The following is a 16,337-nucleotide window of genomic DNA, read 5'->3' as shown; positions in this document are numbered from 1 at the left end:
AGCTTTTGACAGGTCACAACATATTCGAACTGTCAGCATATTATTATTTATAGATTCTAAAACATTGTCAACAAATGCATCCCCAGTTGATATCCTTTTTGAAAGCCAAACTGGCAACTGCTGAGGGTGCAATATTTACTAAGATGCTCAACCACTCTGTTGTGCACCAATTGGAAAAACTGAGAGTAATGAAATGGGTCAATAATTTGTAGCATCAATCTTTTCCCCCTTTCTATAAATTGGTCGTATAAGTCCACATTTTAGCCTGTCAGGCAATACACCTTCCTCCAGTGACATATTACAAATATGGCTGAAGACTGTACTTTTCCACTACAACAATATTTCTGTAACTTGGTGGAAATGTTATCAACTCCAACAGAGTTTTTACTTTTTAAAGACAGAATTACTTTTTCCATTTCTTTCACTGCCATTTTCCAAACATTTTGTTACTTAAGGTGTATCTTTATTTACAGTACCCAGTCACCCCATTTGTTTTGTGACTGTTAAGAAATGGTTATTGAAAATATTAGCCAATATTTCAAGATCATCCACTGTATTGCACCCATTTCTTAAACTAGTAATTTCTTTGGCAGTTGATCTTTTCCCAGTCTCACGTCTCACATATTTCCATATGGTTTTCATTTTGTTAACCAATTTATCAATTTTCTCTTTGAAGTGCATGTTTTTTGATTTCTGTATCACTTTCCTTAACATCTTAGAGTCCACATACCTTGCCTCTTCATGTCAGTATTGTTAGACAGTCTGGCTGACCTATAGAATTCTCTTTTTGTTTTACATGTGTACTCCATGACTTAAATGTAGTGTTAAGCTTGTTTTCTGTGACTCTTTTCTTTGGCAACACTTCCTCAAAAAGACTTGTTATTTGATTAATAAAGACAATGCATTTTGGGTTAACTTCTGTTGAATTATATATTTCAAACCAGTCTACTACTTGTTGCTCCTACCTATATGTCTACATTGTTTCTTTATTTACTGGTCTCAAAGTTTTTCAGATAGGTTGTAGTTTTATCTTAAGATCAAACTGAAGGACAGTAAGAAGTACAACATCATGGTCTGACAGCCCACTTAAGACTTGACTGACTGACAAGCTGCTGTGCCTAGACTTATTAAAAAACCATTATCAATAAGAGTACTTGAATGGTCAGGTAACCTAGTGGGAAATTCTACTATTTGCACTAAGTTGTAAGCACTCATCAATTGCTGTAATTCTATTCTATCACTTCTTTCAGTCAAGAAATTTAAATTAAAGTCACCTATTAATATGGCTGAAATGTGTTTTATACAATTTTGACAAAACTGCTTCACTCTGTTTAAGAAAGATTCCGAGATCCCCTGTAATTACTCTATAAATTAAGAATATCACAACTGGTCTCTTATTTGCTGTCAGCTCTATACACACACTTCAAAGTGTTGCTTAGTACAAATCAAGATTTCTCTAATATGTTACTTTGCAAGGTCACAAAACTTTTGTTTCCAGGCACGCACTTTACCGCTAAAGTAAGACTCCCAGTCGTAAAATATAAATGAAATATAGTGTCATCTACATCGTGTATTTAGTATTAAAAATACTGATTTTGGCGCCATATTTTCTTGTATTCAAAGTTCACCGCCATACCACTAGGAGCGCTGCTGTCATTCTGTTTCCGTAGCGTTGTACTATTTATATTTTGATATTCTGTGTAGTAGTGTCAGACTCCGTCAGAATGAGCAGATCTTTGGTCTGCATCTTATTTATTATAGAGTTTATTTCAGTCAGAATGAAAATAAATTGTATTTAATGTCATAAAGACCTTTTGCATTGTGCAGGTTGCTGTTTTATTTGAAAATTAATATCTTTGATGGGTTACGCCTATCATTGATTGGTGCTGTTTCGCTTTCATCAGAGGTGCAAGTGTATTGTGGATTTGGAGTATGGGAGTAAATACTTTTTATGTGGGTGTTGATGAGGATAACACGTTCACTCTTAATGATATTGAAGTGCAACGAGAGCGAAAGTAAAGGAAGTGAAATGTTTGTACTGCGATTTAGGCTATACTTGTTTTTAGGTAGCTTTCACGGTAGGTGCCTATGTGCTGCAGAAAATCACAAAAAAATACAAATTGATAGGAATGGTTTCGTGAGATGGCATACGTCAACGTAGCGGAATGGAAACCTGAGCAAGTAACAGAATGGTTGAAAGGTGTGTAAAAACTTGAATTATCAGTAGAAATTAAATTTGTGTGTAAACAACAGGTGTGTGTTTATGGTTCCACTGTGATCAGTAAATCTTTATTATTGGTGATCGTAGGACTCGACAACGCAGTTTTACCATATATCCATTCCTTTTTGAACAATGAAGTGAGCGGGCAGCAGCTATTGAACCTGAGACCTGACGATCTTGACCACTTGGGTGTACACAAACTTGGTCACCAGGAACTTATTTTGGAAGCTGTCGAACATTTAAGAGATTTTGTAAGTCCAGGGTTGAATTGTTTATTAAATGCTAAAGCGGTTTAGTTATTGTATTGTAATATTTGATGTAAACCTCTTCAAATAGTGCGATTAGTAACACTAACAGCTCTTCATTATTAGAAGCTTTCACTGCTGCTGTATTCAGTCACTTAATGAAATTTCTAGTGTGTACATCGCATTCAGTAAAGTAAATAATGTGCAAACCATCCCATGAATCTTGTGTGTTCAGTTATTATCCTCTCTTTCAACACTAATGAAAGGATATATATTTGTCTCTGGGTTGGTGTTTTTTTCTTATTTGGTGTAATATACTGAGTAATAACTCATTGAAACAGCACTGTCATTTAATATTTTTTGTAGCACTATGAACTGGACAGAGAAAACTTGCAGTTGCTTGCACTGCGTTTGTCCTGCTCTGCTAACAGCCTATACAAGGAACTATTGCAGAATACTGTCTCACTTCCAGTCAGTACTCAGACACTGGCAGATGTAGCCAATGTAATTAGTGCTGTGAAGCCACTTGTTTGCTGGCTTGACAGGTATGTTTGATTTTACATTTGTTTTATTATTTTCAAAGGTGTTTAGAGCTATGTGTATTTATGGTAATTTTGATCCTAAATGTAAATAAAAAGAATCTTACCTGTTTCTCCTCATTGTTTATGTTCTTTCCTTCTTTACCTTATGTCTATATTTTTGGACTGGTGTTCCTGAAGACTTGATGCATTTTGCCTCCTGTTTTTGTCGCCATATTTCTTTAACTTCTGAATATCAACATTATGCTTCCAAAGAGTTAAAAATTGTACTGACTTTCTCAAGTTGCTTCAGAATTTTTGTAGTTTCAACATTAGTGAATGCAGTAGTTTTCTCTGTTTAAGGTACCACTGAATTTGTTTTTCTTTAAGGTATTAAATTAGTGCATACCACTTGGAACATCACTGTAGTGGGATAAGGTTAAATTAAATGTACAGTATTGCAGAAAGAAAGAGCAATTTCTGTAGGGAACACACATATGACTTGTAAGTTTAATTGCTTATCCATACATTTTTGTTTCTTACAGTTTTTTCCTTACCAACCTGACACCTGCCCTGCCCCCCCCCCCCCCCCCCCCCCTCCCGTCCTGTGGCATAAGTCAAGTAAAACTGGCACCTCTCTCTGAACACAAGCAGAGTAAAGTCCAGATCAGTGCCAGTGTCAGTCACTGTGGAGCTTACGTATAGCTCATAGGTTGGCAACATATCAGTTTTGTGTAACCAACTTGAGGTGAGAACATGGACAATGTATTTCTAGCTGTGAAATTGAAACCATTGTCTTGTTTGCTTTTTATAAATCATCCTTCTTGGCAATTCTCCCATTATTTGATTTAAAAAAAAAAAACATTGATCCTACTATCTCCTCCCACAATTTAGTGGGTTAATTAAAAACATTGATCCACCTATCTCCTCCCTTGAGTTAATTAAAGAAATTGATCCCCTTACTCTTTGTGCTTGTACAGATCGATTACGTAGCAACATAGAACAGAGAAATATTTCATTGTTTTTCGAATACATCGTGGGTTGGGACTTGTCCTTGCATTATGTTTATAATCTCATTTACAGCAATGTTTCAGCTTCCCTTCTGTATGTATTCAAAGCACATCATCTGTTTGTTGCTCACTCATTGGCTATGAACACAAACAGCTGACACCCTTTTGTTCCCATCATACTTCATGGCATGTGCTGTCAACATTCCTGTGCAAAACATGGAAGTACCCCACTGGCCCTGTTTAGACATTCACCACACAGGTCATCTCATACATAAATTCGATCTCCAGTGAGAAGAGCCATTATTGTACACTGCAGATATGAGAAGGTGACCATGGTTTATCTTGGGATTTGCTTTCTATTTTGGTTGACAGCATTGGAGGTATAAAGCATATTGTAAAATTTCTTGTAAAATCTACCCACATACTAAACAATCCACTAGCAGTGCAAGGCAGAGGGTGCTTCATACCGCCAGTAGCAACTAACTCCCTGGCCTATTACTCTCATGAATATGCTATGAGGAAAGAGGATTTTTACAGTGCCTCTTTACAGGCTTAATACAGGTCTAGAGAAGACAGTAGGGTCATTCCATGTAAAAAGACCCTCTGTACACAAAATTGAAGCAGTTCAAGATAAATTTAATAGAAACTTTTTACAGCAAAAGATCCCTTCTGACAATTAAACAACTTATTTTTTAAAAATAGTGCAGTATTTTGTTTCTATACATACTTCAGTGTCATCGTTGTAGAACTGTCCAGTAAAGGGAAATTGCTGCTTGAGGGTTGACTAGCCTGATCACCTGTGTTTTTGTTTCTCTATTGCTGCCATTTGCCACACTAGCTGTTCAGATGTTGTAGAATTTTATGTGAAATGTTGAAGCAAATCAAGTGAGCATTTTCCATGTGTAATGCATCAAAATAAACCTTAATGATCCTTTGTGACACAGCCAGCAAAACATGATTTTATTTATATTGTAGCAAAAGTAATGAAATTATCGGTTTGAAAGCTTCTGAAAGAGGTGTGTGAATGGGTTGCACTTTCCTAGAGCAAATTTTCTTTATAGCTTGATTCTTTTGTGCCTAAAATTATGTTGGGTGTGTGACACTGCTTTACCGCATCATATTGACTTTTCCAATTCAATGTTACACAGTATGCAAACTAAAAAATTACTTAGTTATTTGCTTCTGAGGTGTCTAAACTATGTCTCAGTTTAAGAAAGTCATCTGCTGAGAGAGTACATGTGTTTAGCAAAAAACTTGAACAGGATCCAGTCAAGTATGCAGAATATCAATCGAAAGAGTGTGAAAGGTTTTAATTACGAAGGATGAAAGAAAACAAGCACTTCAAACTGATAGAAAGGAGTTAAAACTCATGTGTTAGCAAGATTGGGTAAGGCAGAAGCAGCAGAGAAAAAGCTGAAATCATTACACAAGACAGACAAAGCATCTCCATTAAAGGATTCATATAACAGTTGCAGATCGTTAGGGAAAGCAGTTGCTAAGGTGAAGAGAAGTTGCCAAACATCTCAAGGAAACTTTGAAAAGAACTGAATGGGGAATGGTGAAATCGTATCAAGAGATATTACTTGCCTTATGAATTCTAGAAATGTGCAAAACAGAATTTAAAAAGGTGTAACATAACTGCACAGGAAATTAAAGCATCATTGTCATTTCAGGACGGACACTGGAAAAATCTAAAGCCAATTCCATCCCTTCGTAAAGTTCATTATGTGACAACATGTAGTAAATAAGGAGTGTTGAAAGTATCTGTAACCTCTGAACAAGAGGAATCTTGAACAGAATGAACACCTCAATGTCAACCAGTATGGATTCCGAAAACGTGAATCATGTGAAACCCAACTTGCACTTTTCTCACATGACGTACTGAAAGCTTTGGATCAAGGCAATCGTATCAGTGCACTATTTCTTAGTTTCCGAAAAGCATTTGACTCAGTACCACATCTACGCGTATTGTCAAAAGTACGCTCACATGGGGTAGCAAGTGAAATTTTCAACTGGATTGAGGGCTTTTTGATAGGAATGACACAGCATGTTAACTTGGATGGAGGATCGTTGTCAGATGTAGAAGTAACTTCAGGTTGCCCCAGGAAGTGTGTCGTGACACTTGCTGTTGATGCTGTATGTTAATGACCTTGCAGACAATATTAATTGTGGCATTGGGCTTTTTGCAGATGATGCAATTATCTATAATGAAGTACTATCTGAAAGAAGCTGCATAAATATTAAGTCAGAACTTGATAAGAATTCAAAGTTGTGCAAAGATGGACAACTTGCTCTCAATGTTGAGAAATATAAAATTGTGCACTTCACAAAATGAAAAACTGTAGATCCTATGGCTACACTATCAATGAGTTATTTTTGGAATCACCAGGTCATAACAAATATCTGTGTATGACAATGTAGGGATATGAAATGGAGTGATCACATAGGCGCAGTCGTGGGTGAAGCAATTGGTAGACTGGTTTATTGGTAGGATACTGGGTAAGTGCAGTTGGTCTACAAAGGACACTGCTTACAAATCACTTGTGCAACCAGTTCTGGAATATTGCTCAAGTGTGTGCAACCCACATATTGAGTTATACAGGGAAGTGCAACTCAATTGGTAACAGGTATGCTTAACTTGTCAGAGTCACCGAGATACTAAAGGAACTGAACTGGAACACTCATGAAGCTAGATGTATACTATCCCAAGATAGTCTATTAACAAAGTTTTTAGAACTGGCTATAAATGATGACTGTAGGAATATACAACAGTCCCCTACATATCACTACATAGGGATCGTGAGGAAAAGATTACAATAATTACTGCAGGCACTGAGGCATTCAATAATTTGTTCTTCCCATACTCCATATGTGAAAGGAACAAGAAGAAACCGTAATAACTGGTACAATGGGATGTACCCTGTGCCATGCAACTAACCGTGGTTTGCAGAGTATAGATGTAGAGTCAGTGACAATTTAGTTGTATCCACAAGGAGGGGAAGAAGAAGAGGAAGAAGAAATGAAGAAAAAGTCCTCATCCGACAAAGAAAACAGTAACATTAAGCCGGGAGATTTTGTACTAGTGCTAGAAGGAAGCAGGACTATTTTGCAGAAGTGAAGGAATATGAGGAAGAATCTAACCAAGTCTTACTCAATGACGTGCATTCCAATGGGGAGTATTGTTTTTGCTCATTAAATGAAGACAAGTAGAGGGAAGACATATCAGTAATTGTGAAGACAGTACAAACTCCTAACCTGGTCAATAATAGAGGTAAGTTTGTGTTTAAGTTATAAATGTACATTTGCACACCTGTTTTCCCTTCTTTTGTATTGCCTATATTGATTTGTATGATTGTTAATTTCTATTGCTAATTCCCATTTGTTTCTCATACTATCATATCTCTCTCTCTCTCTCTCTCTCTCTCTCTCTCTCTCTCTCTCTGTGCACACATTTTCAAACTAAAATTTAGATGTGATGTATGTGTTTGAGAGGAATTTCCATACTGTTTGGGCACTGATGACATTGCTGTGAGCACCCTATACATACCACTATCATGATCTATTCTGTTGTCTCACGAGAAATTAATTTACAATAAAACAGTGTTTCAGTGACACTTATGAGCCAAGAGAATGGAATTTTAACAAAATATCCACATGTCTGGATAAGAAATGTTCCCATTTGTGACACAGACAACAAAAATTTCAATTTGGTTCCATTATCTGTATTTATCTTAGCTAACTGGATCAAACTTGTTACCTGACTTACTTAAGATGCAGTCTATTGTAATGTAAGAAATTAAAAGTTTTACCAAGTAAGGCATGATGCTTTTTTAAATGTATTTGTTTTCAAAATGTCATGCATGCAACCATGGAATGACCCAGTACACACACTTCCAAACCCCCCTTATTTCTGTGAAGGTCCCACCATTAGTTTGTTTTCTCTTTTTTAATAATGCTTTCATGTTGGTAACAGCTTTCGAGGCTCAGCTGTCCACCATATTGACGGTTTCAACATCAGCTGTCCTTTGGCTCAATATGTTAAGGCATTGTGTCATGTACTTCAGGTGTTGGAAACTGTTCTCTCTGCAATTATTCCAGTTAAGCTATCTTAGCACACCAGACACATTAATAAATGCCGTATCTACCACATTAAGAGTTTATCAGCACATTTCTGAATTCTCTTAACAACTTCAGTGAGGTTTACTGCAGTCTAATAATGGGCTTCACCAACAGATCATTGCTGCGTTCATCTTTTCCATCCTAGATTTCAGATGGTCACTCCATCTCGTATCACATCATAGTATCAGTCCCAAATAACCAAAATAGTTACAGACTTCTGAATACCCTCACTGGTGGTAAAATTTAATGTTATTTGGTTCATTCTCCAACCTCCTTCCCAAATTTATGAGAATTCCACGTTAGTTTTTTTTCCATGTTTATATGCTAATGGCAGCTAGAGTGTAATATCGGAATCCCTTCCTTGAAATCTTGTTTGGGGTGATAGACTGATTTTCAGCATAGCCCAAAGTTCAGGTTAGATCTGAAGGTGACAATTTGGTGCCAGTGAATGTGACTGAATGTTTACATTTTCGCTGTGTTTGACTCACTGTGCTTCTCACTATAAAAATTAAAATGGCAATGCAGTTCAAAAACCATATTACATAAACATGGACAAGTAGTCAGTAAGTGCTTTGATTCATATTATATACATATATTGTACATATACGACAAAAATGCAAGGGAGGTCCATGAAGTAACTTGTACCCTAATGACAGCATGGAAATGTGCCCTTAATCAAAAAGTGACAACAAATCTGGAGATACATTGACTTTTGTATCTGCATATGTTGTGCAGACATATCTGTTGTTATTACATACATGTGGCAGAGTTCAGATATGAGTCAAATGAAAACCTAAATATTTTTTAAATATTATTTATTTATATGTTATTCAACATAATCTCCCTCACACTCAATGCAAGTCCTCCAGCACTTAAAAGTGCATAAATTCTGTTAGAAAAAATTTCCTTTGGTAGTCTGCGCAACCACTTGTGCACCACGTGGTGTACCTCTTCATCAGAACGGAACTTTGTTCCTCCCATTGCATCTTTGAGTGGTCCGAACATATGGATATCACTTGGGGCAGGGTCTTGGTGAGTATGGTGGATGAGGAAGACACTCAAAATGCAGGTCTGTGATTGTTGCAACTGTTGTATGGGCAGTGTGGGGCCTTGCATTGTCATGTTGCAAAAGGACACCTGCTGACAGCAATCCATGTCGCTTTTATTTGATTGCAGGCAGCAGATGATTTTTTAGGAGATCTGTGTATGATGCACTGGTGACAGTGATCCCTCTAGGCATGTAATGCTCCAAAATAACGCCTTTTTCGTCCCCCAAAAGAGAGTCAGCATAACCTTCCCTGCTGATGGTTCAGTTCAAAACTTCTTTGGTTTTGGTGATGAGAAATGGTACCATTCCTTGCTCTCTCTCTTCGTTTCCTTTTAGTGGAAGTGAACCCAGGTTTCGTCCCCAGTAACGATTCTTGCAAGGAAGCCATCACCTTCTCGTTCAAAGTGCCAAAGAAGTTGTTCACAAGCATCAACACGTCATTCTCTCATTTCAGGAGTCAGCTGCTGTGGCACCCATCTTGCAGACTCTTTGTGAAACTAGAGCACATCATGCACAATGTGGTGTGCTGACCCATGACTAATCTGTAAACATGCTGCAATGTCATTCAGTGTGACTCGGTGGTTTTCCTTCACTATGGCTTCAACTGCTAGGCAACAGCCTTGCTGCAGTGGATACACCGGTTCCTGTGAGATCACTGAAGTTAAACGCTGTTGGGCGTGGTCGGCACTTGGATGGGTGAGCATCTAGGCTGCCATGCGCTGCTGCCATTTTTCGGGGTGCACTCAGAATAGTAGCAGCTTCGGTCAAGAATACCATCATAATGCTTCGGGAGAGCGGTGTGCTGACCCCACGCCCCTCCTATCCACATCGAGGAGCATCTTCCACTGAAGTCACACCATTTGCGAACTTCCTACTCCATTCGTAGACTTGCTGCTGTGACAGACATGCATCACCATACTGAACCTTCATTTGTCGATGAATTTCAATAGGTTTCACTATGCAAAACCCGAATAACAGAACACTGTTGTTCTTCCCTGCTGCAAGTCGCAAGTGGGGCAGCCATCTTTATACTGATAATGCGGCGGTGTATGTGCATCTCCACTATTCTGCCACCTACAGGCCATTCTGCACTCTGCTTGTTGCATGCTTACCAACTTACAGGATAACGGCCCGAAATTTCGCTTTGTCATTACAAATTTAAGGTTTTTGTTTAACTCACCCTCGTAGCACCCCAGGAGTGCCAGAAGGAATTTAGTAGACACAGTACAGGATAGTATTGTTGAAATTTAGCTTATCTTTTTGTTTGGGTTCCCATTTTTGAAATTTGTAACATACACTTTTTAGAGATGTTGCTGTAAGTGATTAGCCATAAAATAAAGGAAAGCCACTCACCTACAGCAGATCAATGCGTGGAACATAGAAACACATAGCAGAAACCAGCATCCGCAATAGCTTTTGAACAATGACTCTTTTTCTAGCAAAATCACACATTCACTTACACATATACGCACACACACACATTCCTGGGGCCACGGCAAGACTGAATAAACTAAGCTTTGTGAAGTTGCGTACCCTTATAATAGCCTGCAACTTCTTTGTGTGTTTAGTGTCTTTGAGAAGGAGTGCCCTAATCAACTGTCCATAACACATTAGGTTTCTCCAGTGACAACTACAGTGCAATTTCGTATAACAGTTAGCACACTGGACTCACATTTGGGAGGGCTGTGGATCAAATCCATACCCAGCCTTTCATGTTTAGGTGTTATATGGTGTTCATCACGCCTGTGTGTGTTCAGTTTATTTTGTTTGTTTGTTCATTTTCATTCATCTCAGTGCAGCACTGTGTACACACACTTGTATCTCAAATTTTCTGCTGTCTTTTCCTGTTGTCCTGTTTATTTACAACTTCTGCTATTGAATGTCTGGTTTGCTACACGTCAGTGAATGTAATTTAAGATGCTCTTCAATCCTTCAAGAATTTGCAACAGTCTGTTTGTTACTTCCAGGCAGGTTGATGTCAGATAAAATTTTTCATGACATTGACATTCAAGATTAATGATAGGAAAATTACATGTCCTCAAAAAATTCCAACATTAAACCTGTAGCAAGCGGAAGCGTAGCTACTCTGTACACATATAAAGAAAACTGTGTTTGTGTTACCAAGGTAAACCAGTATGAGCAAAATCACAGTGTAATCTTAGTTTAATTAATTATATGAGCTCAATCACTGTTTTAATTAAATAATAACAAAAAACTTTCTTTATATCACTTTATTGCCACATACAAGTGTTACCACACAGTATGAAGCACTCTAAGTATTAAACAGTGCTGTTGCATCAGATCCCAGCCAACCACTTGCTAATCGTGTTGTAGACACATTGTGCTGCTAGCTCATAACTAGGTCATTTTCTTACACGAATAATCAGTTTTTCTCACCTATGTCACTGTTTTATATTACTGACACTCACATGGACATATGACAGCACAACTTATCACTGTGTAGCTGAAGGAATAGATATAGGCTCACAATTGTAAAACAGCAAGAAACAGTACGAGACAATATTCTTTGTGGTTGGCACACTTTATACAGAGGCTCAAGGGTTAACATTAAATCTTAATTGAAAAAAAAAAAGATACACAACTTTTTGGATTTTACACATAGCTATGAAAATGCACATAGTCACTCCTAACAGCACTGTAAGTAGTGTCTAGTGAATGCTTATTGCCAGAAATTTGGAATCTACTGCATATTGGAAAAAAACTGGGCATGTACACAGTCTGAAGTAGCTTTTTACAAATTTCTGCAGAACTGATACATTGTGTTGACATGCTCTGCCTGCTAATGAATGACCTGCAATTCAAAATGACATTTATGAAGAAAACATCTAAATTGCTTTCTTGAACATTTCATTGTCTGCTAGCATTACCTCATCAGTTACTATCTTATTATCTCTAGACAACAGTTGTTTATCACCACTGCCACAGTAGGTAACAGATTTTCCCATTACTTAACCTTGGTGTGGTGTTATACTGATAAATCTTATCAGTTGTACTGTGTGTAGGATATTTGATTCATATTTAGAGGAAAGTTATCACCACTGCCACAGTAGGTAACAGATTTTCCCATTACTTAACCTTGGTGTGGTGTTATACTGATAAATCTTATCAGTTGTACTGTGTGTAGGATATTTGATTCATATTTAGAGGAAAGAGGTTTAAAGTTCTTTTCTATTCATTCTACCAGGTTTCCCAAGATTTTCCTAGAATGGTGGCGTGAGCCCATGAAAAAATGGTCTTGAATGATTTCCTGCACCATCTTGTCCAATAGAAGCTTGTGCTTTCACTGATATTGATAAGATAATAAACTCAAAATTCCCTTACAACCAGGCTGTTGATTTCTTAATGTGTATTCTGAACCACAGTGCTGTTGACATGGTTTCTTAAAAAACTTGAGCAACTTGGCTCAGTAATTACAGCATTGGACTCACCTCTGGAAGAAACAGGCTTTAGATGTCTGTCTAGCCATCCAGATGTACACTGTTTGTAGGGTCCATAAATCACATAAAGAATATGGCAAGGTTGTTCCATTGTCAAGGGCATATCCAACCAATAGCCTGCTTCATCCTTCTCCAATCTGACCATTAGATCATCTGTAATGACCTTGATGTCAACAGGTGTTAAGTCCAAAAAACGTCAGGAACCAATCAGGAATTGAGCCTCCGGCCCTTGGCCATCTGACATTTATCCATGGAGCTACCAAGGGAAAACATCGAAAGTAACATCGGCACATCAACATTCCTCAAGTGTGTATTCGCTTAACTTGGGTTTTGAACACTTACAGTAAGGATACAATTTATCTTCAGGCACCAGTATGCTGTTGATTTCAGATAGCCTGACAGAAGAGAGGGAACATTGAATTGGAACAGGTACTGGTGATTTACATTATCATCTTGGCTACTGATACAAAATCAACAGTCTTTTATTAAGTTCCCTTAATAGTTGTGTAGCCTGTGTCTAAAAAAAAATTGCTCTAAGTTACTCAAGAAAAACTACTTGGCCCTCCATGCCCATAAATTAAAAGAGGAATTGCTCTAATAAAATTCATAATGAATAAGTTCCATAACCTGCTTAGGCAAGTAGTCCCATTCCAAGACAAGTTTTGTTCATGTAAGTAAGAAAACAAGTCCTGTATAAGTAAGTAATTACAGTATATCAGAGTCAAGCAAATGATTCAGCGAGTAACATAAATTAAAACTGAGTGTATGAAGTAAGCAGTAGTCACCAAAAAGTCATACACATTTCATTAACACACCTCATGCATCTTGAGCTTAATATTTGAACTTAACAAATAAATCAACTGTACACCATGTTCTTCCTCTTCTCTTTGGATATTAGGTTCCAAGGGCGTGATGCTATCTGAAACCCATGAAGAGTTCTGTGCAGTCTGCTCGAATGCTCAGTCGGCTACGAAGTAGCAACACAGTAGCAGGAAGTCAAAGAGCATCTCCTAATGGCTGTGATACAAATTGGCAAGTCTGCAGAACCCTCATTAGGCATCAAAATAGCGCCAGAAAAGTCGCATTAATTTTTCGTTGTTGGTGTATGTATAAGGATACGAGTTTTTTGACTGGAAATTCAAATAGTGCTGTACCTATACCATTGTAAGCTATGTTTTTCCATATGCATTGTAACACTAACACCATTGATATAACCTCTTAGTCAACTAAAATCCTGATGTATTGGCCATGTCAGTTGGTTTTTAAGAAAAGTGAGTAGTAGTTTACACATAATTTCTAATCTAGCTTTTGTTATTGCTTTGACAATTTATCTCGTGTACAAAATACATTTGTACAGAGACTCCTATTTCTTGTGGTCCACTTCTCATCCCTAACCTTTGTAATGATGAGTCAGCCATTGGACTACAGAACTAACACTATGTTTAAGGGTCTTAACAATATCTTTAAGACACTGAATTTTCACTGTCAGTGAATACTTCTACCAAGGTCAACAGGCCTGATCTTACTGGCAATCCAGCCAGCTATTCTCTACCCTTTATTTCAGGCACTATATCAGAACATTGGTCATTCATGACCAATTTCAGGTATACATTGGCCATCTTAAGATTCTGAAGCGTGTAAAACATCATTTAATACATTAACCATTTTCTCCACAGACAGACTGCTGTTTTCTCCTAATCCTGTTCTTGCTAGCTTGAGTTCTACCACTGTCCTTGTTGAGGCAGGTGCTATTGATAGAACATCACTGTACAACAATATTCCAAATGTAAACGGCTTGTATGCTCTGGAGAAAGCCCAAGCAATTGTTTGGATTAATATTTATTTCACTTTTGAGATCAGAAGAATAGCCTTGGGAATCAAAATGGCTCTCTACTTTGACAGCCTCTTCAACAGGTTATGTGAAAGAGAATTGCTTGGGCCCTCAGAACTGGTATGGATAAAGTTCATATGAGACACTTTTGCCATCTGTATTCTTTTTCTGACTCAATACATTTGCTACATTTTGTTTTACTCTTTTTACAGACAGTTTTTTACTGTGAATACCCTTGTAGATCATGAACTTTAAATTGTCTTTCTCCAAAATTCATAATATTTTTGTCAGTGTTGATATCCATGTGTATGATTATCTCCTCCTCCCTTTACTTTAGAAAAAATCCACCAGCAAGCAGCAGTAGCTTCCCTTTCACAGTAATCAGTCCCCTCACTTTAACTCTTGGGCTTTAGGGTAAACATCTGTCCTGATGCAAGCTCTTTCAGTAACCCATAGCTTAAAAAGAATGTTGGTATTTATTTGAATTTTTGAATATGTCCTGTTATTTTATTGTACTTTGTGTCATAATGTCTTATTTGTGTCATAGTAAACTGAAGTGCATTATATAGCTTTGCATATGTATCAGTGAAACACCATTTTACTTTCACTGCTACGGTATTAACATGGAATGTTAAGGAAGACTATTTCATTACAGGTCACCATTTACAGGACAGCTTGAGTATCATGAACGCAAGGTTTCATTGCTACGACTAAGTTTAAAGATAGCTACATGTGCCCATCTTGATCGGTTTGCTGAAAGACCTATAGAAGAGATTCGCTCTTCATGTCAGGAACTAGGAAAATTGGCAGATGGGATAATACAAGATATTGTGGATCCATTAGTTCTTCAACCAGCATCACTTGACCTTGCCACCCTGAGGAAAAGGCCTGGTGATGACCTTGTGAGTATTAGGAAGTATAGAAAAAAATGTGTGCTACCTGTAAACTCTATCTATAGTCATCATCTCTCCAGCTCTGAATCAGCAGAATTTGGAAGGTATTGGGCCACTAGTATTTTGTCTCTGGCCTTAGCAGTCAAACAATAATGTACGCATTAACTTTGTAGTAGTTATTTGTGCATTTGTTGCTTTTGAGAACTGATATGTATTTTGTAGCAATAAGAACTATTATTTAGCATGCCAATAAGTCACTTTCCACTTTGGTGACATGAAACGTCTACTATTTATTACCTGCGCGTATCATTTCCACTTTCTTAGATGGTCATTGCAGATAACAGGGTTTGCAGCTGCACTATGTGAAAAAGACAAAGCATGCCCCTCCTGCACAGCACCTTTCCCTGCTAACTTACATTACATCCACTCATTGCTGCCAGTTTTAGCAAACAACACAAATTCACCATATTGATTGTTACTTAACTTTACTTCAGCAGTGTCCCAGTGGAGCCAACATCATTATTCGATCAGTCTATTGTGCCTCATTTTGCATTACACTCAAATTTAGATCCTGAACTTGTAATTGATTAACCCATCCCAAGACAAAAAAATTCATAACAGTGGCATATTTAGTTTTTTATGGCTTTTGTATGACCCCATTCAACAGTCCATGTGGCAAATCTGAAAAAAAAAAATATAAACTTACACAAAGTAGACAGTTTCAGTGACCTAGTTTCATAATTGGCTACTCATGAACTGGTTTTATTCTGTCAATGTAATTTCCTTCTTTTGTTAGCTGTCTCCATATAATTACTATTAGCACTGTTATAAAAATTTAACTAATGGCACACTTCCATATGTTGCTCATTGCCAGGTCTCAGCCTTTCATATTTTGCTCATGTGTATCCTGTCAGTTGTAATTCATTCTGCATTAGTTCAATTCCCATTCCTGCCACTGTGTGACATTCCAAATATTTTTCCAAATAGTGTTGCG

The 16,337-nt window shown here is 37.4% G+C and overlaps 1 protein-coding gene across 3 annotated transcripts in view; it reads left to right on the top strand.

The window, feature by feature from the left end:
- The first annotated feature begins 1,743 nt into the window (after positions 1 to 1,743).
- Positions 1,744 to 16,337, top strand: part of LOC126419905 (connector enhancer of kinase suppressor of ras 2) — a 131,827-nt gene continuing 117,233 nt past the window's right edge. Inside the window, exons 1-4 of one of the 3 annotated variants that reach the window (XM_050087183.1) lie at positions 1,744 to 2,200; positions 2,309 to 2,472; positions 2,833 to 3,011; positions 15,106 to 15,352. In XM_050087183.1, coding sequence (XP_049943140.1) covers positions 2,143 to 2,200; positions 2,309 to 2,472; positions 2,833 to 3,011; positions 15,106 to 15,352 — 648 coding nt within the window. In that variant the 5' untranslated portion in view covers positions 1,744 to 2,142. The remainder of the gene's footprint in view (positions 2,201 to 2,308; positions 2,473 to 2,832; positions 3,012 to 15,105; positions 15,353 to 16,337) is intronic. The other 2 variants (XM_050087182.1, XM_050087184.1) reach the window with 2 other exon arrangements.

This window comes from Schistocerca serialis, chromosome 9 (assembly GCF_023864345.2).
Source record: "Schistocerca serialis cubense isolate TAMUIC-IGC-003099 chromosome 9, iqSchSeri2.2, whole genome shotgun sequence".
Lineage (NCBI taxonomy): Eukaryota > Metazoa > Arthropoda > Insecta > Orthoptera > Acrididae > Schistocerca > Schistocerca serialis.
This window is presented reverse-complemented; position numbering and strand designations above follow the sequence as displayed.